This window comes from Gorilla gorilla, chromosome 3 (genome assembly GCF_029281585.2).
Source record: "Gorilla gorilla gorilla isolate KB3781 chromosome 3, NHGRI_mGorGor1-v2.1_pri, whole genome shotgun sequence".
Taxonomy (NCBI): Eukaryota; Metazoa; Chordata; class Mammalia; order Primates; family Hominidae; genus Gorilla; species Gorilla gorilla.
The window spans coordinates 25,092,823-25,115,065 of record NC_073227.2 but is presented as its reverse complement, the minus strand read 5'-3'; the positions used below and the strand labels follow the sequence as shown (position 1 = coordinate 25,115,065).

Here is a 22,243-nt window from a genome sequence, read left to right as displayed (position 1 = left end):
TTTGAGCGTTTAGATGACAGGGTTCTAATGCATTTGGATGTATTTGCTAATCCTTAGCAACAATCTTATAGACTAGTTTCTATCATTGTCCTCATCTTGCAATGAGATAACTGAGGTGCAGAGAGACTGAGTCATTTGCTCAGGTTCACGCGACAACTAGATGGTGGAGCTAGGGTTGAAACGTGTTCTGGCCATGCTGTTGGCTCTGCCTCTATCCACTGTGAATGGAATATTTGTTGAATAAATAAACAAATGAATGTGTAATTTAAAAAGATTTATGGAGGAGACAATTTAATGTAATAGAAGGATAAGTAGCAGTTTGTAGGTAAACTAGGGCCAGAAGTACAAATGTGGCCATGCATAAGAAAGATTGCAAGTTTAGGAAGATCAAGTATAGCAAATAAATAAATGAATGAACACACAAATGAGTAAATGAATGAGTGTGTGTGAGTGTGTGTATGTATGTGACAGAGGCAGAAAGAGACAGCACAGAAGTGCGGGTCTTACCGAGCCCTGTATGTCATGTTCCTAAGGAACTTGCACATTTTCCTACTGGCAGCAGGGAAACACTGAGGGGGAAAACATGGGACATGATCGCTTTCACTTATCTGAAATCCACATTCTGATTTGAATAAGGACAGACCACAAGTTAGAAGAGGACTGTGAATCTGTGGGCAGGGGGACCAGTTCGGAGACTCCTGAAATAACGGGGATGAGAATCAAGGATATGGATCAGCATTATCAAGTTTCAGATAGTTCTGAAATGAGAGTCTTTCGCTATTAACGGCAAGAAATATTTCCAATTATAATTTGCAATGGTCTGCAGAAACAAATGAGAGCAAACCAGAACCTTATTCAGAGAGGGATTCCCTTCCTAAATGGATTTTTGAACTGTTTCATTTTTGTTACTATTGGCCTGCACACGCCTGCCTAGGTGTTACTTTCATTCTTGCACTGAAATAGTCACATTAACACAAACTCAGGCAGACACTAAACTTTCAGAATGTCTTTAGTTTGAGAGTTTAAACATAAGGAACCATTAGGTTTTGCAGTGGCTGCCATACCAAAACGTAAATCATGCCAAAATTGTTTGAAATCCTGTCTTTAGAAGGTTGTGTGTTTTGACAAACCTTGCAGCAAATTTGGTCCAGCTTTCGGATTTGTAATGAAACCTGAAACCAAGCATTCTCGCCTGCCTTGGGGTCTCCTAGCGCAAGTTCCAAACAGCCTTAGTGTAATACCTACCCTAATCTCATCCTGGCAAGCGACATTAGTGTGTTGGGCTGCGCTGCTGGAAGTTTGGGGTGGACTCAGCAAATATTTCATGCAATTATGAAGAAGGACTGATCAAGACAGCAATACACTTTTCTGTGTCTGAGTATTTTTAAGAGTGTAAATTGCAGAATTAGCAATACCCAATCCCCTGTTGGCTAGTGACTTGGAGATACCCAAGCCATGACTGGGGCAGAAAGTTAATTAATCTGCTTATTAAAAAGAAGAAATGTCTCATTTGCATGCATTTGCATTCAGGTCTTGAATTCGTTATGCTTTTTGGTGGTCCTTTGCTTTATTTCCTTAATACCACTGACCTACCTAGGTGTTAGCTCAATACATTTAAATTTTGTGTGGCTGGGCTTTGTTTAAGTGTCGTATCTCTGGTTATAGTGGGTTCTAGCAGAATTTGATTATTTTATAGATTGTTTAATTCTCTATAGAGATTTTCCCCTTCCATGGGCTGTTGGGATTTCTTATGGTTATCATATACCACAGTTGGGAAAATATTTGTTTACTTGACCAATCTTGGAAAATACAGACTTTGTCTCCATAAGAGTTGGACATGTTATCTGGGGATGATCCATTCAATTATTTGCAATTTCCTTCTCAACCAAATTTTCCATGGTAATTTTTGTGGCAGTTTTCTCCTTCTTTGCGTTTCCTGTCTTATTGGGAGGTCTGCTTTGGGGTTTTTTTTTTTTTTTCCTTCCTGGGAAAAAAGACCATTGCTCTCCTTAAGTGTATTTTATACATTCCACATTCAGAACGACTGTTTTTACCTGAAAATGCCCAGGCACCTTAAGGGCCTGAATGAAGTCTTGGGAGAAGAAGGAGGTGGCTGGGAAGAGGGATGAGTGGGGAGAGATGGGGGTGAGATGGAGTGGAGGGCAAAGAATATAACAGCCCTTGGAACAACAGCAAGTAAAGCAAAACTACATAGGGAGATTAGCGCTGAAATAAATCTCTGCATGTGAGTGAATCACCGGTCCCAATTCGGGGCACCACAGTGCCCGTGTTTCTGTATTTTGTAGTAATCAACATTTCTGATACATTACAACAGTGTGGTTGTCAGGGGTGAGCGGCTCATGTAGCGGTTCGACCACCTCTATGCTAACAAGCTTAGCAATCAGGTTGTGAAGGGTCCTGGCTGGAGGAAAAAAATTAAAACCAAACCTTAGACCTCTTGTCAGACTGTGAGGAGAATTATATTTGTGAACTAGTCTACAGTGTGGACAGGAAATGACCTCTCCACAAACTGCTTCTTTAAAAACAAGCAGTGGTGCCTAAAGCTATCCAGCTCCCCTCTCTCTCTCTCTCTCTCTCTCTCTCTCTCTCTCTCTCTCTCTCTCTCTCTCTCTCCCTCCCTCCCTCCCTCCCTCCCTCCCTCCTCCCTCCCTTCTTCCCTCCCTTCCTCCATACCAACCTCCCTCCCTCTCTGGAGCTCCTGCTCTCTCCCTCTCCCTCCTCTCCCGTGCTCCCTCCCTCCCTCCCTCTTTCCCTCCCTCCTCTCCTCTCCCTCTCCTCTCCTGCTATAGAGGGCTCCGACAGCAGTTCCCAGCCAGCGTGTTCAGCCTGCCTGCCTGCCTGCCTCTGTGTGTGTGTGAGCGTGTGTGCGTGCGTCTACTTTGTACTGGGAAGAACACAGCCCATGTGCTCTGCATGGACGTTACTGATACTCTGTTTAGCTTGATTTTCGAAAAGCAGGCAAGATGTCCAGCACACCACATGACCCCTTCTATTCTTCTCCTTTCGGCCCATTTTATAGGAGGCATACACCATACATGGTACAGCCAGAGTACCGAATCTATGAGATGAACAAGAGACTGCAGTCTCGCACAGAGGTAAGTACTTCAACCTTGGGGATGTGTTTGTGTATTTTTGTTAAGCTATGCATGAGCTTTTCCTAGGGTTTCTGGCTGAATTCTATGGGAAGTGTCCCACTTGATACTACCACGTACGTGGAAATGAGCGCCAGGATGAATCCACGAGTTTGAACGCTGGGTTTCCAGGCACAGCAACTCTTGTAGCAGAGGACAGTTTCTGCCGGAATCTTGAGACAACCCAGCACTTGATTCACATGCCGGGTTTCCAGAAATGTTGCTCTTCCAGAACTCTGGTGTTTTACAGGCTCTGAGTCAGTCCTGCTGGTGTTTCTTGAGATATAATTCCAAGGAATTTTGTGATTGTTTGCATCTGGCTATATATATATATATATTTTATTTTATTTTTTTTACAAATCCTAGAGGAAGACTGCTTTGACCTGTATTTGCTTTTCAGAGTCACCAAAATCGAGGTAAAAAGGGGCAGAAGAGTAACCCTGCCTACTTCTCAGAACTAGCCCTGGAGGGACACATGTTTGTATATTTCAGTGTTAAAATCAGAAACCAGTTGCTTGGGGCAAGGGGACTCTAGACTTTCTCCTATTGCTGTCGGCCGTGCCCCCCTGATCACTCTACCTTAGGACAGGAGCTGGTTCAGCTTTCAAGTCAGCTCTAGTTTTTGCATATTTGAGATCTTGTGCCTGAGAGAGGGAGACTCAGCCTCCTAGGCAGCCAGCAACTCTGGGAGCAGAGAGAACAGGACTTTCAGAACTTTTTAAATGCAAAACTCCAGACTCGCCTCCTGCAATTTAAATATTTTATGTCAGTTGACTTTTTCTCTGTGCTAGCTCAGCTGGCAGGTCTTGCTGCTGGATTGTCCATCTGCCTGTAAGTTGGGGCTTTGTGTGGAAGTGTTCGGAAAAGGAGTTTGTTATAGGTGCACCAAAGTCACTTTAGGAAGTGGAAATTGCTAGGAATTTAGTCTTCTCTGCAGAGTATAAATACCACAAGATTTATGCCAAAGAGCTTTTAGGGAATAGCTTTGGTGGAATTTTAGATTGAAGATTGACTTTTAACTCTAGGAAGGGACTCCATTAAGTTTGTATTATAGGATAAAACACACTTGGCTTGAATTGTCAACAGAGCCATAGAGAATTCATGACGTTTTGTGTATTTAATACAGCTAACAAGATGTGACCTGCTTTCTGATTGGCTAACTGCTGGACAAGGACTTATATGTATTTTAAAAGCTGGGTTGTCTTTAATGACTGCTGTTTTCTTTATATGTTAATACACCGTAGATGCTAAATATGACTGCTGGTACTCTTGCTCTTTCTAGAAGCCAGTAGCTTCTATAGAAGTGCAAACTATGTTTTGCTTAGGATGGTGAACTGTTGGCAGTGACTGATATTTGTGCTTGCTGTTTTGTGTATGTTGCTTTGTGTGTGTAACAGTTTGTATATTTCCTTCAGATCTTTGCAACTGTGTGTTGGAATCTTAAATCTCTGCATAAACTATTGGTTGACACAGGCTGCTTTCAGAATTAGGAGGATAGAAAATGTCTTATAGTTCAGGCACACATTAATTGCAATACAAATTTGGAAAAAATAGTCTTTTAAAAGTATGATTAGTTATAAAAAAAGAGGCCAGGGACCATTATGGCTCAATTCTTGAACAGCAACAATATTTAAAAATGACCTGTCCACCTTACATTTTAGAAAGTTTTTGAGGAATTGCAGAGATTCTTCTCCATCCTCCTGCAGTTAGGAACACAGGCAGCTTTCTCTGATATCTGCCTGCCCTCCTGCCCATTACTGAGCACTTGGCCAGGTCTGAGCTAGGAGACTTATCTGCAAGATTTCCCTACTCTTGCCCTCATTAAAAAAAAATGCAGGATTCAATATGGTCCCAGGTTTGTTTCCCATTTGAGACAAAACATTCGAAAAGACCTCCTTTCTCAGTATGCTTTGCAAAGATGGTACATTATGTTTTGTGAGAGCTAAACTCAGGAATTCCTAACTTTTGGATTATGGGGTATTACTTTTAAAGATTTAGCTCTGAGTAGAAAAAGACTACTTCATAGCTCAAGAACCAAGAGAAGAAAGCTTGCTATGACAAATCTTAAAGATTTTTTTAAACCTCCCTGCCTGTAACAGTAAAGTGCTATGAACTATTTTCTGGTGTGTCCTAGAGCTAACCGTTTATATTTTTCCCTCCTTAATTTTTCAAATAATTTTTCAAATAATTGCCTCAATACTTCTTTTTTTCTTTGCTAAGCAGTAAATACTGTCATGAACGCAATGCCATACATTTGTTTTTATTTCATATGAAAAGGGGAGAGAATCAAATAATTGCTCCTAAGATATTTAAATATTTACATTAAATATTAAATTTTGATCATGATGTATGTACTTTGAAAAAAAACAACTTTCATGTAAAGTTACACTATACCTTTACCAATAATTGTTATTTATGATAAAGCTGCTCTGAGTTCTGGAGAGGGATTGATTGGGATAAAATACAGTGATACTCAGCAAGAGTTATTAGTTTATTCACATGCAAAATCAAATATGCCTTTGAGTGACTACTTTGAGAATTTGGCCAAAGCATACAACCATTTTGGGCAAGACTGACTCACCCATCCCTCTTCCATCTCTCTCTTCCTCTCTCTCTTCTGGTCCCACTCCTATAGTATATAGTATTATTTCATTAAGTCCTAATATCTCTCTCTCACACACACACACACACACACACACACACACACACACCCCACTGGGTAATACTCTCAAGTCTTCACCCCTTTTGGAACATGGACCTGGCTAGAAAAAAAATATATAGCAAATCAGTATGTGATGAAGAAATTGTAATCAAGTTTCTGGAAATTTCCTAGAAACCTCCTTTTTTATATGGAAAGAAATTAGTAAAGAACCATGATGTTTACCTACTCTCCTTCCATGGCTGATCCCAGGGCATTTTCTCATGGGGATCAATGCATTTCTTCCAATTAAATTAAATCAAAGTTCTTCAGAAGCCGGGAAGTTTTAGTTTAAAGAGGATGGCATTGGGAGTTAATATTATTTCTAACTCTTACAAACTAGTTAGCATGGGTCTTGGTTCCTCATTTGCAAATTACCAACAGTGTCCCTTTAATTGAAAATTCAGATTTTCTTTTTTTTTTTTTAGCATGAAAAACTATTATGAAGTAAACAGTGCAGACATTATTTCTTTGCTCATGGTATTTAGTTCAAAATCACAAAATCACAAATAGTTCTTCATGTTGGCACTATGCTAATTAAAAAAAATACCATAAACACCAGAAAAGTGTGAGTTCTGTTATGTATTTTTCCTGTTTTGAGGTTTTTTTCTTCTTTTATCAATATTACACATCCAATAATAAAATAATTGGGTAATGGTGAAGAACACTTGAAGGTCCAGTCTGGTTTTAAAGCTAGCACTTAGAGCAAGTAGTTCCTGGACCAAGTAGGTACTCATTAAACATTTGCTGACTAGCCAATCAGTGAATCAGTAGACAAAAGGAGAGAATTTGAAAACCAATGCATTTAAATCAGCACCTTCCCTGAGAAATACAATTCTGAAGTTTTTTGGGGCCTGGTATCTCCTACTGAGCTGAAGCAGCTTTGCGCCTCTGCTTCTCACTCTCCCTAAAGTGTTCATCTCACATCCCCCACATTTATTTTATGTGAGGTCATTTAGATCCATAATCTTTGTGGCAAAGGAAAGCAAGTGACTAAGTACTAACAGGACCTCACCTCTCTGTAAAGGAATAGGCATGCATTAAAAAGCAAACGGCAACAACAACAAAAGTATATTTTAAATGCTGCTAGCTGTTCTGGGAAATAAATTTTTTTTTCAACGTTAGAATCTCAGTGGAATTTAATAAAGAAATGTGTGGGTGCTCTTCCCACCCTTTAAAATGAAATTAAGAAAAATTCTGAGGTTGGCATCACTGTTGTTCACTGTAATTCCCAGGCAGCAGAAAGGAGTTTACATTTTCTGTTGTGTATGCTGTCAAAAATTGACCCGATGTCTTCCAAAATTCATGTATTTGAATGGTTTGGCAGGGCCAAATGTATTTTGGAAGAATACAACCGCACAATTATATAGTTTTAACACTGTACACACAATACAGTCAGATAGGATATAAAAATACGTTCTGAAGACTTCAGAATTTGTTCTGTGAAAAGCTTCAATAAAAGCAAAAACAATGTATTTTTTCATTTTTAGGTCTCAACCCTGAGATGAAAATATAGGTAAAATATATGAGAAACATTACAATGGACATCATTGTAAGTGAAGGGATTTAATTAATGTTCAATTATTATAAAATTTAAGAAAGTTTATCAAGTAAAGTTCACAAATCTTTGTTAGAGGAAATAACTTTTCTATACCTTGTTTTCTCATTCAAATGACCAAAAATGTCTGCATTTAAGTGAAGATATTTTTAAGTATACATAGTTCTTCATGTTGGCACCATGCTAATTAAAAAAAAAAAAATACCATAAACACCAGAAAAGTGTGAGTTCCGTTATGTATTTTTCCTGTTTTGAGGTTTTTTTCTTTTATCAATATTACACATCCTCTTCCAAAAGAGAAAACTGTGATTACAATCGGAAGCTGTACGCACAAGGATTTTATAGAATTACAGTTTTTAGTTTCACAGGATTTAATATGAAGGTTACAAATGTTTGAAGACCTGGAAATTTAAATCTGCTGGTTTTCACCCCTTCTCAGCTCAACTCTAAAACTCCCTGGGGAGGGGGTGGGGAGGAGGGGGATTCTTAGTCCTCTTTTCTTTCAGCTACATTTTTATATACTTTAGTCACAGGGTTTCACGTTGTAACATCATGTTTATTCATGGAATAGCTTGGTATCATTGATGTTCAGATGGAATCTAGTTAAAATGAGATTAGTTATTTTGGATAGGTGGAGAAAAAGAAAAAATGCTTTGTGGTAACTTGGAGGTTTCTCCCCCCTAGAAATTTAGAAAGAAAAGTGTTGCTGCTACTCTGAGATATATGAATGATTTTCAGTGTTAAAAACAGAACTTTGCAAGTTGTTTGAAGAGGGTTGGTGAGGTGGGGGAGGGGGCTGGGTGGTGGAAAGGAAAGCTATTTTGAAAATGTTAAATGAAACCAAAAGTGCAGTTTTAAAAATGAGAACTTCCAAACTCTCTTATTTTTCAGGATCTCTACATGGCCTCAGAAAACAAATTGTAAGACTCTTATACTGATTTTATTTTCTTGAAGTCTTTTTTTCCCCCATTTTCTTACTATGGGAACTGTTTTTAATTAAAAATTGCTGCAAACTAACTATTCATAGGAGGCCAAGAAGAAAAAAAAAAAGAACTTTCAACTCACATTCAACACAGATTCTTATCAGCCTAAAATCAATGCACATTTAAATTTCTCTCTTTTTGGTGTGTAAATTATGATGTAGGATTTAAACGCTATGCATTTTTTAAACATTTAGCTTTTTGTTTGGGGTCCAGAAAGAAATTAATTTAAAGTATATGGAGAACAGGGCCATAAATCTCTTTTTATTACAATTGTCCACATTAACTCATTTTTCATGAGGAACACAGAGCACCCGCTTTCTGAACAAGCAAACAAAACGTAAAACAACCCCAAACATCCAACTTTATAAATGATCAAGAACAAAATTCATAAACTTACTTATTTGGATTTGGTTTGTGGGCCTCAAAATATAACTGACCTGGGAAAACAATGTCTTTTTGAAGTGTCAGAACATAGCACTTAAAAAAATGTCCAAAGGATGTAGATACTACAAATACCTTCGTCATTTTCTGACAAGGCGTTTTCCTTCTTTTTAAATTTTTAAAAATCAATAGGAGCCTAGATTTTTTTTTTAAATTTAAATTCTGGCAGCATGCATTTGAACCTAGGCAACTATTAATGCTTAAAACAAAATTCAGGCATTCCTTCAAGAATTTCCATACTTCAGGCAATGACAGTCTCAGGGTCTGGAAATATAAACATGATTAAGATATTTTCTGTCTTCTAGAAGCTTACAATTTGATAATGAGGGGAGACATACAAACCACACTTACAATAGAGAGCCTTGATAGGTTAATACACGGTGTATTGTGGGCATATTCCTGTAGTGAAAGGTATATACACCTTTCTGAAAGGCAGTCATAGAATAGCATCTATGGAGTTTTCAGTGTCTGTTGGGCAAGTATGAATACTAGGTGCTTTTTGTATGTCGGCTCAAGTAACCCTCATGATCACATCGTATGATACTAATATCTACTAACATCTGCACTTTTACTAATGAGGAAACTGGAAACTGACAGGTTACATAAATTGTCCAAGGTCAAATAGACGGTAGTTTAGCTTCAGAGGTTGTAACTACTCTGCCATAGCACCTCTCTTGAAATAGGAAACACGAGCTAGGAATCTAGTTTTACCTATAGAAATTTTTAATGTGAATATATTCATTTTTGTTTTCTAAGACAAATTGACTTTGGAGGTGGCTTGGAAATTGATCCCATTCACTAACTTGATTCTGCTAGATGTGTCTCAACTGCCTAACTTAATTTCCAAAGGGACCAAGTGAAATTCCAAGGGATGGATCCAGGGATGGAAAATATACCCTGGTTACTGAACAAAAAAACCCAAATTACACTCCTTATTAAACAATACTTAAGGTCGGGCGCGGTGGCTCAAGCCTGTAATCCCAGCACTTTGGGAAGCTGGGGTGGGCGGATCATGAGGTCAGAAGTTCAAGACCAGCCTGATCAACATGGTGAAACCCTGCCTCTACTAAAAATACAGAAATTAACCAGGCATGGTGGCACACGCCTGTAGTCTCAGCTACTCGGGAGGCTGAGGCAGGAGAATTGTTTGATCCCGGGAGACGGAGGCTGCAGTGAGCCGAGATTGTCCCACTGCACTCCACCCTGGGTGACAGAGCGAGACTCCATCTCAAAAAAAAAAAAAAAAAAAAAAGAATACTTAAGATTCCCACTTTATCTGAATATCTGAAGAGTGATTGAAACTGTTATAGAATATAATGCATAGTCATCTAAAAGGTTTTTTTTTTTTTTTTTTTACTTAAAAATATTTAAATTTCCCTTCAGTGCTTCTTCTTAGTTGTGCCCTGGGAAAGATAGTGTTTTTATTGTTTTAAACAGTAGTGAATGAGTATAAAACTATCTCATTTTTTGGTGGAAACAATAACCAAAATAAATGTTAGGAAATTAAATTACAATTCAAATTGGGTATAGTATTGGCTCCCTTTTCAGGTAATCAATTAGGAATCTTAGGGAAAATAAAGACATAAAGGGGAAAGAACTTCCAACATGTTTGGCTTCTCAGGATCTTAGTTTAATCTACTCCTGAGAGGAAGTCAGTCTCCCCACATCCTGTCTGTCTGCAGAAGTTCTTTGTGGGAGGTGATATTTCCTTCCTACCCTTGCAGACCACTTTAGATACCTGCAAAGCCATTGTCATTAGAGTAAATGCCTGCCAGTTGTTGAAGATAAGATAGATCTCCTCATTTGATCGACCCCCAAAGCCTGAGATGCACGCATTCTGGTTCTCCTTTACCAGACAAGCAACCGAGGCCTCAGTTCGTGCATGGCCATCCTGAGATTTGAGAGCCCAGGAGCTGGATCATCTAACTTTTCACTGTATGGGCTGTCCTGGAGCATATTGGTAAAGGGACGTTGCCTCCCAGCTGCCCACTTCCTCTTGGACGCCCTGGTAGCCACACCCTTCTCTCACATTAGTACCACGCTGGACCAGCCTAATTTGAAGTTTTAGTCTTCCAGTTCAAAATAGGAGGCTTAGCGTTAAGGATTTGGCAGACCCCTCTGAAGAAGAGGAATCTGTCCTGTTCTGGTGACATTACAAGCCCCCAGCCTCTCTTTTTGGAATCAGGATGGCCTCTTAACAGTACTCCCTGCCCCCCTGTTCCATCTTATAATCTGATCCCCACAAACAGCCAAGGTGATATTTTTAAAGCATAAATCAGATCATGTGACTCTCCTGCTTCCTCTCAAACCTAGAACAAGCTCTAAACTCCTTGCTCTGGTTTTAAGAATCTATTGATCTCTTCCTTCCTGGTGGTCCATTCTTATCTGCTACCAAGTGTTCACTGGACTGGAGCCACGGAGGGCTTCTTTGGGATCCATTAGCTTGCCAAGCTGATTCACACTGCAGGACCTTTGCCCTCGGTCAGGGAACACCGAATATATGGCTTTCTCTGTAATAACTCAGCTAAGTATTAGGAGACCTCATTTGAGTTCGGATTTGGCATAGTGCTGGCTTTATTTGCAGGTAATCAATTAGAAAAAGAAAAGAAGGACAATAAAGGAAAAGAGTCCCAGCAATTAGGAGGTCCTGTACTGAGCAACTTAAATGTTCTCTTCCTAGAGAGCCCTTCCTCAAACAATTAAAATTAACCCCCAATCACTTTCTATCACATGCCTTCTTCATAGGAATTATCGGAAGCCTGTATTTTCTTGCTTCTTGTTTATTTCTTAAGTATTTGCTTGTCCTTGATAGAATATAAGCCCCATGAGGGCAGGGACCTGATTGTCTTATACATCATTGCATCCCCAGTGCCCTATATAGCACATGGCTGATGTGCAAAATATTATCTATTGAATAAAGAAAATTAAGTTGTTCCAGCACTGGCCATCCTGACGCTAAAATTTTCCCCAAGTCTTACCAACAATTGCCTACAGTTCCAGTAGGAGAAGAATCTGTGAGCCTAATAGCCCAGTGAGCATTCACTGCTAGAATGCACGTCCAGCCCAAAGGAAAAAGAAGCCCTGAGAGAACAAAATTTCTTCTATGAAGGGAGTGTTGACCTGACTATTTTGCCCTCTGGATAGTGCAAATCTGTTGGGAATCTCCTGACTTCTGATTAAAAATATTTATACTTATCCTAGTGTTTCTTTTCTCATTTGATATTTCTGCTACTTCTCTCTCTCTATATCTACCTGGGAGCCCACAGCCATGAATTACGGTATGAATCATGATAATATGTTACATTTCCTGGAGCACTTTGCATTTTAGGTAAGTGCTTTTGGGGGCCATTAATTAGCTTACTTGAAGTGATTTGCACAACAGAAAATATGGGAGGTTCTATCAGTATATGATGCTGTGGTCTGTAATAACTTTGTGTTTGCTAACTGGTGTGTGTGTGTGTGTGTGTGTGTATGTGTGTGTGTGTGAGAGAGAGAGAGAGAGAGAGAGACATTTGTCCTAATCAGATTGTGTTTGTGTATGTGTGCAGCTTTTGGTTAGGGAATATGAACATTTTTTTTCACCAATAGTTTTTTCTTCTGGAATGAAAAGAGTGACCAGCCTTGAACATAAAGGCTTCAACCTCAGTATGACTTATAGTAAGACAGATTTGGGTCCAAACTCTGAGTTTGTCTTCTACTTGCTGTGTAATATTAAGGAAGTTTCTTAAATTTTCTGAGCCTCAATTTCCTTAGCCTGAAAGTTACATTGCGAAGTAAAGAATAAATGCATGTATAATGCCTGGTATATGATAGGTGCCACATCATTGGGAACTATGACGATGATGATGACGATGACGACGATACACTTATTCTGGATTCTATCAGCAAATTAAGTAATGTAAGTAATGCCAAACATTGCTTCATTTCTTAAAAGTATCTTTAAAAATACTTTTTACATGCCTGCACTAGCATATTTCAATTTAATAAACAAAACTTGCAATAACATGATCTAGGACTCTTGAGTTTGGTTGTTCTCGTGTGATAATGCCAAAGGGGCTTTTCACTGTTATATGGCAGGGATGACGTAATAATCATATACCTTGTTATGTGAGAGGAATGGCAGAGTAGTCACAATCTCCTGCAAATTCAAGGCTAGAATTATTTCTTAGGCATACCTATGGTTAAGTAGTAAGGGTTGACCAATGTATGAGACCATGTGTACTCCGTTTTGTTGGGAAAAAGCTGTGATTGGGGTTTTCTCCATTTAAGAACTCAGTGGAGACAACAAAACATTAAAAGGTTCCCTTTCACCAGTGTCTTTGCAGGGCTGTCTGAATGGGGGCCCCAGGAGAGGGCTGGAGAGCACACACCCACTGGCCTTGACTGGCCATTTCTTCTAAGGATGCATGCTTCTCAATATGCAGCCCAGCACAGACTTCTCCAAGGGAGCTGGGTCAGCACTGGTCAGAAGCCTGAAGCACCACCTGCGTGTCTGGACTGATAACAGCCCTTCCAATTGATTCACTGTGACACCTTGTGGCTTAATGCACACACTGGTGGAAGTAGTGAAGTGCTGAACAGTACCATACGGTATCTTTCTGGCCACAGGGATCAGGTGGATGGGTAGTAACGCTACCTGTCTCTTTTTTTTTTACAGATGCAACTGGGCACTACACTGTGCTGATCTGAAGAATTCCTATTGAATTCTTATTGAAGAATTCAATAGGAATTCTTCGGATTACATACATTGTCCTATACTTCATTTCTCTGACCAGGGCACCTATGATTTTTATAGTCTTATATCAATAATAATTTTTATCAACTTTTATAAAGTAAGATCTTGTGTAGCTCAAACGTTAAATTATTTGTAGCCCTTTTTTTTCTTTTCCTTTTGGTAGGAGTTAGGGTGTGTTAAACTTCTCTTCCCAACGTAGGTCATTTCTTAGGACTCATGAAGATTTGATCTCAATATTGAAAATCTGTGTAGAGAAGCAAAAGCTAAACCAATACATAAAACTGACCAATTGGAAATACACACAAAAAACAACCTTTTTTAGACCTTACAAGTTTAACATGATTACCATGTAGTTGGCTGAAATTTATTACTTGAAATTAAACTTAGACAGTCAGTGCATATTACCTGCCTTTGAAAGGTTCTAATTTGATGGAACCTACTAGTCCCAAATTAGATGAATCCTAGAATTTCAGGGCTGGAATGGTTATGAGATCATCTAGCCCAAGCTCCTGATTATGAAAGTGCAGAAGTCAAACCCAAGCGGGGCTAACTTGGACTAAGCAGTACTGTCAGTTCATAAGCCATCTCAGGTTTCTTTTTATTCTTTTTCTTTTTTTTTTTTTTCAAGTCTTAGCACTCCCCTGTCACTATGTAATTACCAGGAACTAGCTAAATCCAAACACACTTACCAAGCATTAATCTGCACCTCAACACTACAAAAACTTTTGTATTCCAAGCCCATATCTCCTTTTTCAGTTTTCCAATTGTCTTAAAACGGTGTTGATTTTTTTTTTTTTTTTTTTGAGACAGAGTTTTGCTCTGTCGCCCAGGCTGGAGTGCAGTGGCGCGATCTCAGCTCACTGCAAGCTCTGCCTCCTGGGTTCACACCATTCTCCTGCCTCAGCCTCCCGAGTAGCTGGGACTACAGGTGCCCGCCACCACACCCGGCTTATTTTTTTGTATTTTTAGTAGAGACGGGGTTTCACCGTGTTAGCCAGGATGGTCTTGATCTCCTGACCTTGTGATCTGCCTGCCTCGGCCTCCCAAAGTGCTGGGATTACAGGTGTGAGCCACCGTGCGCAGCCAAAACAGTGTTGATCTTTAGTCTCATGCTATTGATGTTGAAAAACACATCACTAACCCTCATTGCTTTTGAATTTATGATTTCCTTTGCCAGTGTATTTAGAATAAAGTTGCATGTGCTTTAAAATACATGTCTCCTTTTTTGGTTTTAAAAACAGTACATTATTAATGTAGAGTATTTGTGAAATACAAAAATGTTCAAAGAGGTAAAGAAAATCGTCTTTAATTTTACTGTGCAGCAAAATTGCTGTGAACATGTTAGTATATAAATTTAATGCACACATACATATACATAAATCTTTACTTGCTTACAAGCATATTGAGCATCCTTTTGAATCCAGCTCTTTTAAGTAAAATTATGAGTATTTTACCATGTCCTTAAATCTTCTTAAAATATAATTTTGAGTTGCCTGAATTATTCTTACATCTGTTTATGTTTCAAAAATTAACACCATATAGATATTTTAAAAATTATTTGGCTCCATTGTACCATGATTTGAGATCAGGTTTTGTTTGTTGGTTTGTTTTGTTTTTGAGACAGGGTCTTGCTCTGTTGCCCAGGCTGGTCTCAAACTCCTGAGCTTGAGTGATCTTCCCGCCTCAGATCACTGTTTTTACATGGGTAATATGCTTTTTAAAAATAAGCCTTATACACGTATGCTTCTAGTACAACATAGGTTGTACAATAAGATTATGTCCTCTCCCATAGCATTGGCATTAAGCGCTTAACTTCTGGAGTCATGCAAATTTTTTTCTTTACTTAGTGGCTGTGTGACCTTGGATAATTTATCCATCTGTGCCTGGGATGCCCCTATGGGTAGTGTGGGGAATAACAGAATCTATGTGTTTGGGTTCTCAAAAGATAGAGTGAGTTAATTCTTGTAAAGTGCTTAGCATAATGCCTGCACCCTATAAGGGTTAACAATTATTATTGTGGCTTATTTGTTTAATGGATATTGAACATCTACTACACATGATATTACTAGTCTAGAGATGAAGAGGGCAGTGTCCTTCTGTTAAAAGAGCTTACTGAGGACACAGTAAGGATTTACAGGGAAGGAGGGTCTTGATGGATAAATGGGAATTTGCCAATTAGAGAAGGGTGGTGGAAAGGGTGTTTAAGGTAGAAAGAACAGCAAATGCAAATAAAGTGATATTATATTTTAGGAAGGGTGAAGATTTTGACACTGCTGAGGCTTAAGGTCTGGGGTGTATGTGTTAGTGTGTATATGATTGTGTGTGTAGGCCTGGAGAAGAAGTAGGGGCCGAATTGTGGAGGTATTTAAATACCAAGCCAGGGTTCTTTACCTTTTAGAGACTATACTTTGGACGGTAGCATGATTATTTAACTTCTCCGTGCCTTGGTTTTCTCATCTGCAAAATGAGACAACAGTAGTCCCCACCTCACAGAGTTGTTTTAGGGAATTTAATGAGGTAAGGCGTGAAAGCCCTCAGACCAACACCTGGTACATAGTACGGATTCAGTCAGTATTAGCTTCTACTATCGGGCCAAGGGAGCTAATAAAGTGTTTTGTTTTATTTTGTTTTGTGTTGGCTGGGGAGTGAAGCAATCTACTATGCCTTTGAGCAAGAACACTCTGATCCCTTTGTGGAGGGTGGACTGGTGGTCTGTCTTGGAGCACATCTGTCTGCTGAGAGGAAGAAATCAGTGGATAGGGAGATGCACAAAGGAAAAATTACACACACTTACTGGCTGACTGAGCTATTTTTAGCCTAGTGTGTCTGAAGCAAAGGATGGATTTTCATGGTATTTTTTTTTTAAAGATGCAAAGTTCCCGTAAGCCAAGGTGATGTAACTTGCCTTGTGATATTTTATTTGCCCATCCTGGAGGTCCCCAGTGTGGGCCATGAATCGTTTAGCGGCCTGGGGCCTCTAGTCTTGAGTTTTCTTCCTGCCTTGACACAATTGGGACCTGTGTGGGAAACCAGAAGTGATGTGCTGGCCGTCAGCCTGGCAGGAGGACCCCATGGTGATGTGGCAGGGAGGCAAGGGAGAAGGCTGCATGGGGAAGAGAAAAAGGCAAGAAGCCGTGAAACCTGACCTCACCCATCACATGGGACATGAGTCTCTGACACTCAGTTTCCACACTGCTAGAATGGGAAAAATAATCTGTCAACATCAGAGGAACATCCCAAGCCCTAAATGGGCGGGTATCTGGTGTGGCTCTTCCCTCTACTGCATGGTAGTTCATGCCCCATTGCAGGCCCATATGCTTTGTGCATTGAACGCGTGTTTTTCTTGAATCTTTCTCGTACCTTCTTCCCTCTGTAAACTTAAGCCTCAGAGAAATATTTTCTTTCCCTGAGTCTGTTTCCTCTTCCGACTTTCTTGGATTCGATGAGCTATGAACACCAAGGTTCTCTTCAGCCGCAGTCTACGATCCTAGTTAGATGGACTGCTGATTTGTTTTTAACCTGTCACATCCAACACAAAGTCAAGGTAAATAATGTATTTTTGGCCCTCTTTTGAGCCTCCTTCAGCTCTTTTTCTCCCACCTTCTTTGGTGAGGGATCTTGCTGAGTCACAGTGTCTTGCCTTTCGGCACAAACTGGCTGGAGAGGACCATGTTTTGCCTCAAAATGCTCTGGGCACCATTGTCTTTAAACCCGCACATAAAGGAAGGCTCGATGGTTGTTTTTTTTCCTTCCTCATAAAATAAGCTCGAAATGCAAATGCAGAATCTACTAAAATTACTGAGTTCAGTGGGTGCCCTGCATCACCAGTTTTTTTTAGAAAGGTTAAAATTCATCTGAACTAAGACTAGAAAATAAGCTTCAGGTGTTAGGTTATTCTGAAAAGACTGTTAATGCCTGTTGGCTAAGTGCATTAAACTGCATGGAAATGATCACTTGTGTGTACTGTTTTAAAAACTGCTTGCTGGGATGGTGATTTAAACCTATTTTTTTCTGGGCTCAAAACTTCACATTTGTCTGTTGAAAAAAAATACTGTATTTGAAACAAATAAACATTAAAATATAGTTTATTATATTTCCAGGTGTTTGTCTGAAAGGATATGTCAAGACATTTTTCGTTAGAAGCTGAAATCTCAGCCTTAATTCACTCCATTGTATTTCCAAGGAGCTCAACCCTATATAATATTACCTGGTCTCTGGAGACCTCCTTGAAGGGATACCAGATACCCTTAGGATAACTAAAGAATGGGGGAGGTGGGGAGAGAATGGAGGGGGAATGATTTCCAGTCCTAATTCTATATTTCCTGTGACTTTTTTTTATGGGGGCAGGGGAAAAGGAGAGAAGAAAGAACTCTGCTGAAAAGGAGAGAAGAAAGAACTCTGCTGTTAGCTTTATTACAGCTTTGCTTTTAAAACCATTTAAGAAGTAGCATTCATGGTGGCACCCTGTGTTGTCTAGGATGGAATTGCATTGACTCATTCATTCCTTAATACCTTATTGAGCTTTTTTTTGTTATGTGCTCAGTGAGGGAGGACCATATATAAACCCTGCCCTCAGGATGCTCACAGCCTAGTGGGGAAGATAGCCAGCTGAACCTCCAGTTATAACTGAGGGTGCCAAGAGTGAGCTGTTGAGAGCAGCGAGGACAGAGGTTTTCCCAGCCAGGATTGCGGTACTGAGACATGCACACACGTGCATACACATGCACAGACATGTACACTCACACCGTAAGTTGCTTGTGCTATGTGGGAAATTTTGACCCACATATTCCTATGTTTAATTGAAGGCACTGTTAACTTCTTAACAATGCTACATCTCTGATGATTTTAGGAGGAATTAGACTGCGTAAACATCTCAAAACAGGGAGGTGAAGCTAGGAAGCTTAAATGCCCCAGTGATGGTTGCAACTAGGTCTCTTAACTTATTGTAATCTAAACCTTGGGTGAGGGAGAAAGAAAAAAAAAAGCAGCTTTTTAAAGTCCACTGAAGACTTCAGATGTGGCAAAAATAATCATTTTTTTTCTGGCCATGAGAAATTGTCTGAGTAGAGGGTGGAAAATTTCATCCTTATCAGGAAGTTAATCATAGTAATTTATGTGGAACTTCCAGGTGGTTACTTAGTCAATCTTAAAAAAAAAAAAAAAAAAGGCCCAAATTCCCTTCCCCGAATGACAGTATCGAGAGAACTTTAGGAAGAAAGCAAATCATTCAAAGCCTTGAATGGTTAGAAATCCATAAAGCTGAAGGCAGGAGCCTGGATGAAAAAAGAAAGAAAATCTCAAAAATCCAGGAGCAGGAGCCATGCTAATCAGGGTGAATATCTGCTGAGTACTTACCAATCGGTAGTCCCACAGCTAAGTGCTTTACCTCATGGCCTCAATTAAGCCACACACTACTGTGGTACGTAGTGGTATCCACTCCATTTTTCAGATAAGACAAGTGAGGCCGAGAGAGGCTTAGTAATTAGCCCAGGGCTTCAGAGGTAGCAAGAGCTATCTCTGTGACTTAAGCCTGGGTGTTCCCAAGTTCAGAGCTGAACTTCACTTGTCAGCTCCGCTGCCTCTCCAGACAGCGCCCACTTTACAGATGAAGACACTGAGGCCCAGGTAGGTTACAGAAGGTCTTGAGTCTCACTGTGAGACGCATTCAAAGCCTTCTCGTTAGCTGATGACTTCGATTTTGGTTCCTCAGTGATCCCCACATTCAACTGTGGGACCAGTATCTGTTTACTGAGAATCCACTGTGAGGGTCACACCACTGTGAGAGTCATACCACCAAGGATTTCTTGAGGTTGGGAACCTCGCCTGGCTCATCTTTGTGTGTGTGTGTGTGTATGTTTTTTTTCTTTTTTTTGAAACGGAGTCTTGCTGTCTCACCCAGGCTGGAGTGCAATGGCGCTATCTCGGCTCACTGCAAGCTCCGCCTCCCGGGTTCACACCATTCTCCTGCCTCAGCCTCCCGAGTAGCTGGGACTACAGGTGCCCGCCACCACACTCGGCTAATTTTTTGTATTTTTAGTAGAGACGGATTTCACTGTGTTAGCCAGGATGGTCTCGATCTCCTGACCTCGTGATCCGACGCCTGGCTTATCTTTGTATCAGCAGCAGAGGACACAGGGCCAAGGGCAGAAATGATAATCTAAATAGTGCTTGAATGAATGAGGGATATGAAAGAAGTAGTAGGCTCTGAAGTTTACACAGAGTAGGAGAGGCAACTAACTATAAGCACCATGCAGACAAGCGCTGTTCCTCTCTTTTCAGGCACAGAAGGCTATGGGACATGTCTATGCAAACTAGAAAAACGTGCTCCTTCTGAGTGAGCCTATGGCCCTTTTGTGAAAATGAAAAGCTTCCTGGTCTTCCTGGCAGACATTAGCTCCATGGGGCTTAGCAAAGTGCTCTGGATTTCAGCCGTTCCTTCTCCCCTTGGTCAGCTGCCTTTTTGCAGTGTGGAAACTGCCCAACAGGAAATGGAGGCCTGTTTTGATTTAATTTAGTCACCCAGAACCTGAATTCTAATTGATCTTCACTAAATCTTGATTGGACCCATGAAGAATTTTTAAGATGGTGCTAAATTCTCTTCTGTCATTAAGATACAGTGCATAAAGAAGAATGTTTAGGCCATGTGTCATGGAGGAGGCTGGGATCAGTTTGATAAGGGATTGTAGGATTTGGATTTGTTGGGAAAGAAGAAGGGCATCTGGTTTGGGGAAATAAAGGTCTGAGATGCCATCAAGCAAACACGTCTGGCATAGGAATAGGATGTGGTTGGCTGACTTCTGCACAGGAAAGTCTCTGCAGGTGTAAAGAGAGTTGGACACCAAGAGGAGACATCATTCTCTCTGTGTTCCGTGCTTGGGTACCATGTCCATAGAATGCAGTGTGAATGAGGCTTCATGGAGATGTTAAATTGGCTTCCTGTTTCTAGGGTAGACACCCTTCCTTCTCTACTCCCTCTGTGTTAGTTAGAATTCTCCAGAAAAGCAGATATAGGGTATATATCCAGGAAGAGATTCATTGTAAGCTCTAGACTCACACTGTTGTGGAAGCTGAGAAGTCCCATGATAGGGTATATATCCAGGAAGAGATTCATTGTAAGCTCTAGACTCACACTGTTGTGGAAGCTGAGAAGTCCCATGATCTGCTGTTTGCAAGCTGGAGACCCAAGAAAGCTGGTGGTATAGTTTAAAGTCCTGAGGGCCAGAGAGCTGATGATATAAATTCCAGTTCAAGTCTGAGGCTCTGAAACTAGAAGCACTGAAAGTAGGAAAAGATCAATATCCAGCTCTTAAACAGCCAGGAGGAGTTAAGCCAACTTTCCTCTGCCATTTTGTTCTATTCAAGCCTTCTGTAGATTGAATGGTGCCCACCCCCATTGGGGAGGGCTGTGTGCTTTACCCAGACAACAATTCTAACAGCGAGTTCTAACCCTAATCTCAGAGAAAACACCTTCACAGACATACCCAGAGATAATGCTTAACCAGGTATCTGGGCATCCTTTGGCTCAGTCAAGTTGACACATAAAATTAACCATCACATCCTCTCCTGCCAAAATGCTGCCTTCTCAGATATAATAGAGGCTGGTGTCAGAGGTCTTTGAATGTTTGTCTGAGGACTTTGGATCTGACTTTATTGCAATAGGGAATATTATATGTTCTTCAGCAGATCCATTAACATCTTATTCATTCCCTCATTTGGTACATCTATATCAAGCAGGGCCAGGTGTTTAGCATACAATACTGCATAAAAACAGACATTGGCATTTCTTGCAGGAAATTTACAATCAAGTAAGGGAGCTGTACAGCAATTAAAAACTCATACTAACTAAAGTATAGTTGTAATGGATAAAATGTTCAGTATTTATCACAATGTAATCAGTGCACTAGAGGAATCAAGCATGTTTCTGTGAAAGCGTAAAATAAATAAGGAAAGCTGACCTATATTGGTGGCAATAGTGGTTAGGGAAGGCTCCTTTGAGGAAGTGAATTTTTAGCTGAGACTTAAAGAACAAATGAGATTTCGCTAGAAAAATAGAACATGCGATGCCAAGATGGCATTTTAAAAGAATAATAGTAAGCGCAAAGGCCCTGTAGCAGGAGGGAGCTGATTGTCCATAGTTCAGAGAGCAAAGAAGCTGATGATGCAGGTTGGGGTCAGACCGTGTTTGACTACAGATAGGATGTTAAGGGTTTTGGCTTTTTAGGTTTTTGTTTTAATTCTAAAAGTAATGGAAAATGTACTCCTTTTGGTGGTGGTCTGAGAGAAGGTACATCATTAGAATGACATTTTGAAAACAACACTCAGGCTGCTCAGTAGAGAATGGCTTCAAAGGATTTAAAAGCAGAAGCAGAAGGACATATTAGAGAAGGATTGTATAGTTTTCTGGTAAAAGATGACAGTGAATTGTATGGGAGATGGATTAGCCGTGGAAGGTGTTGAGTATAAGTGGTCTCCTGCCAAACTCTATGGTTACTGGAATAAGAGAGTAGGAACCCTTCTCAGGCTTTATCTTTATCTATTCTTGTCAACAGTATGTACATGTGTCCCCCAGCCCCAAATAACTGTACAGTTTAATGATGTTCACTCTATACACTTCCCAGAATCCATTGGAAATTGCTGTAACAGCATATCCTCAATGCCCATCAATTCTCCACGTCC

General features: G+C 40.1%; 1 protein-coding gene across 13 annotated transcripts in view; it reads left to right on the top strand.

Annotated features, from left to right (window-relative positions):
* Nucleotides 1-2,550: 2,550 nt before the first annotated feature.
* Nucleotides 2,551-22,243, top strand: part of LDB2 (LIM domain binding 2) — a 393,312-nt gene continuing 373,619 nt past the window's right edge. For 3 of the 13 annotated variants that reach the window (XM_019025621.4, XM_019025627.4, XM_019025626.4), the window contains exon 1: nucleotides 2,690-3,116. In XM_019025621.4, coding sequence (XP_018881166.3) covers nucleotides 2,985-3,116 — 132 coding nt within the window. In that variant the 5' untranslated portion in view covers nucleotides 2,690-2,984. Of the gene's footprint in view, nucleotides 3,117-22,243 lie in introns of all 13 variants that reach the window. The other 10 variants (XM_055385452.2, XM_055385450.2, XM_055385448.2 and 7 more) reach the window with 8 other exon arrangements.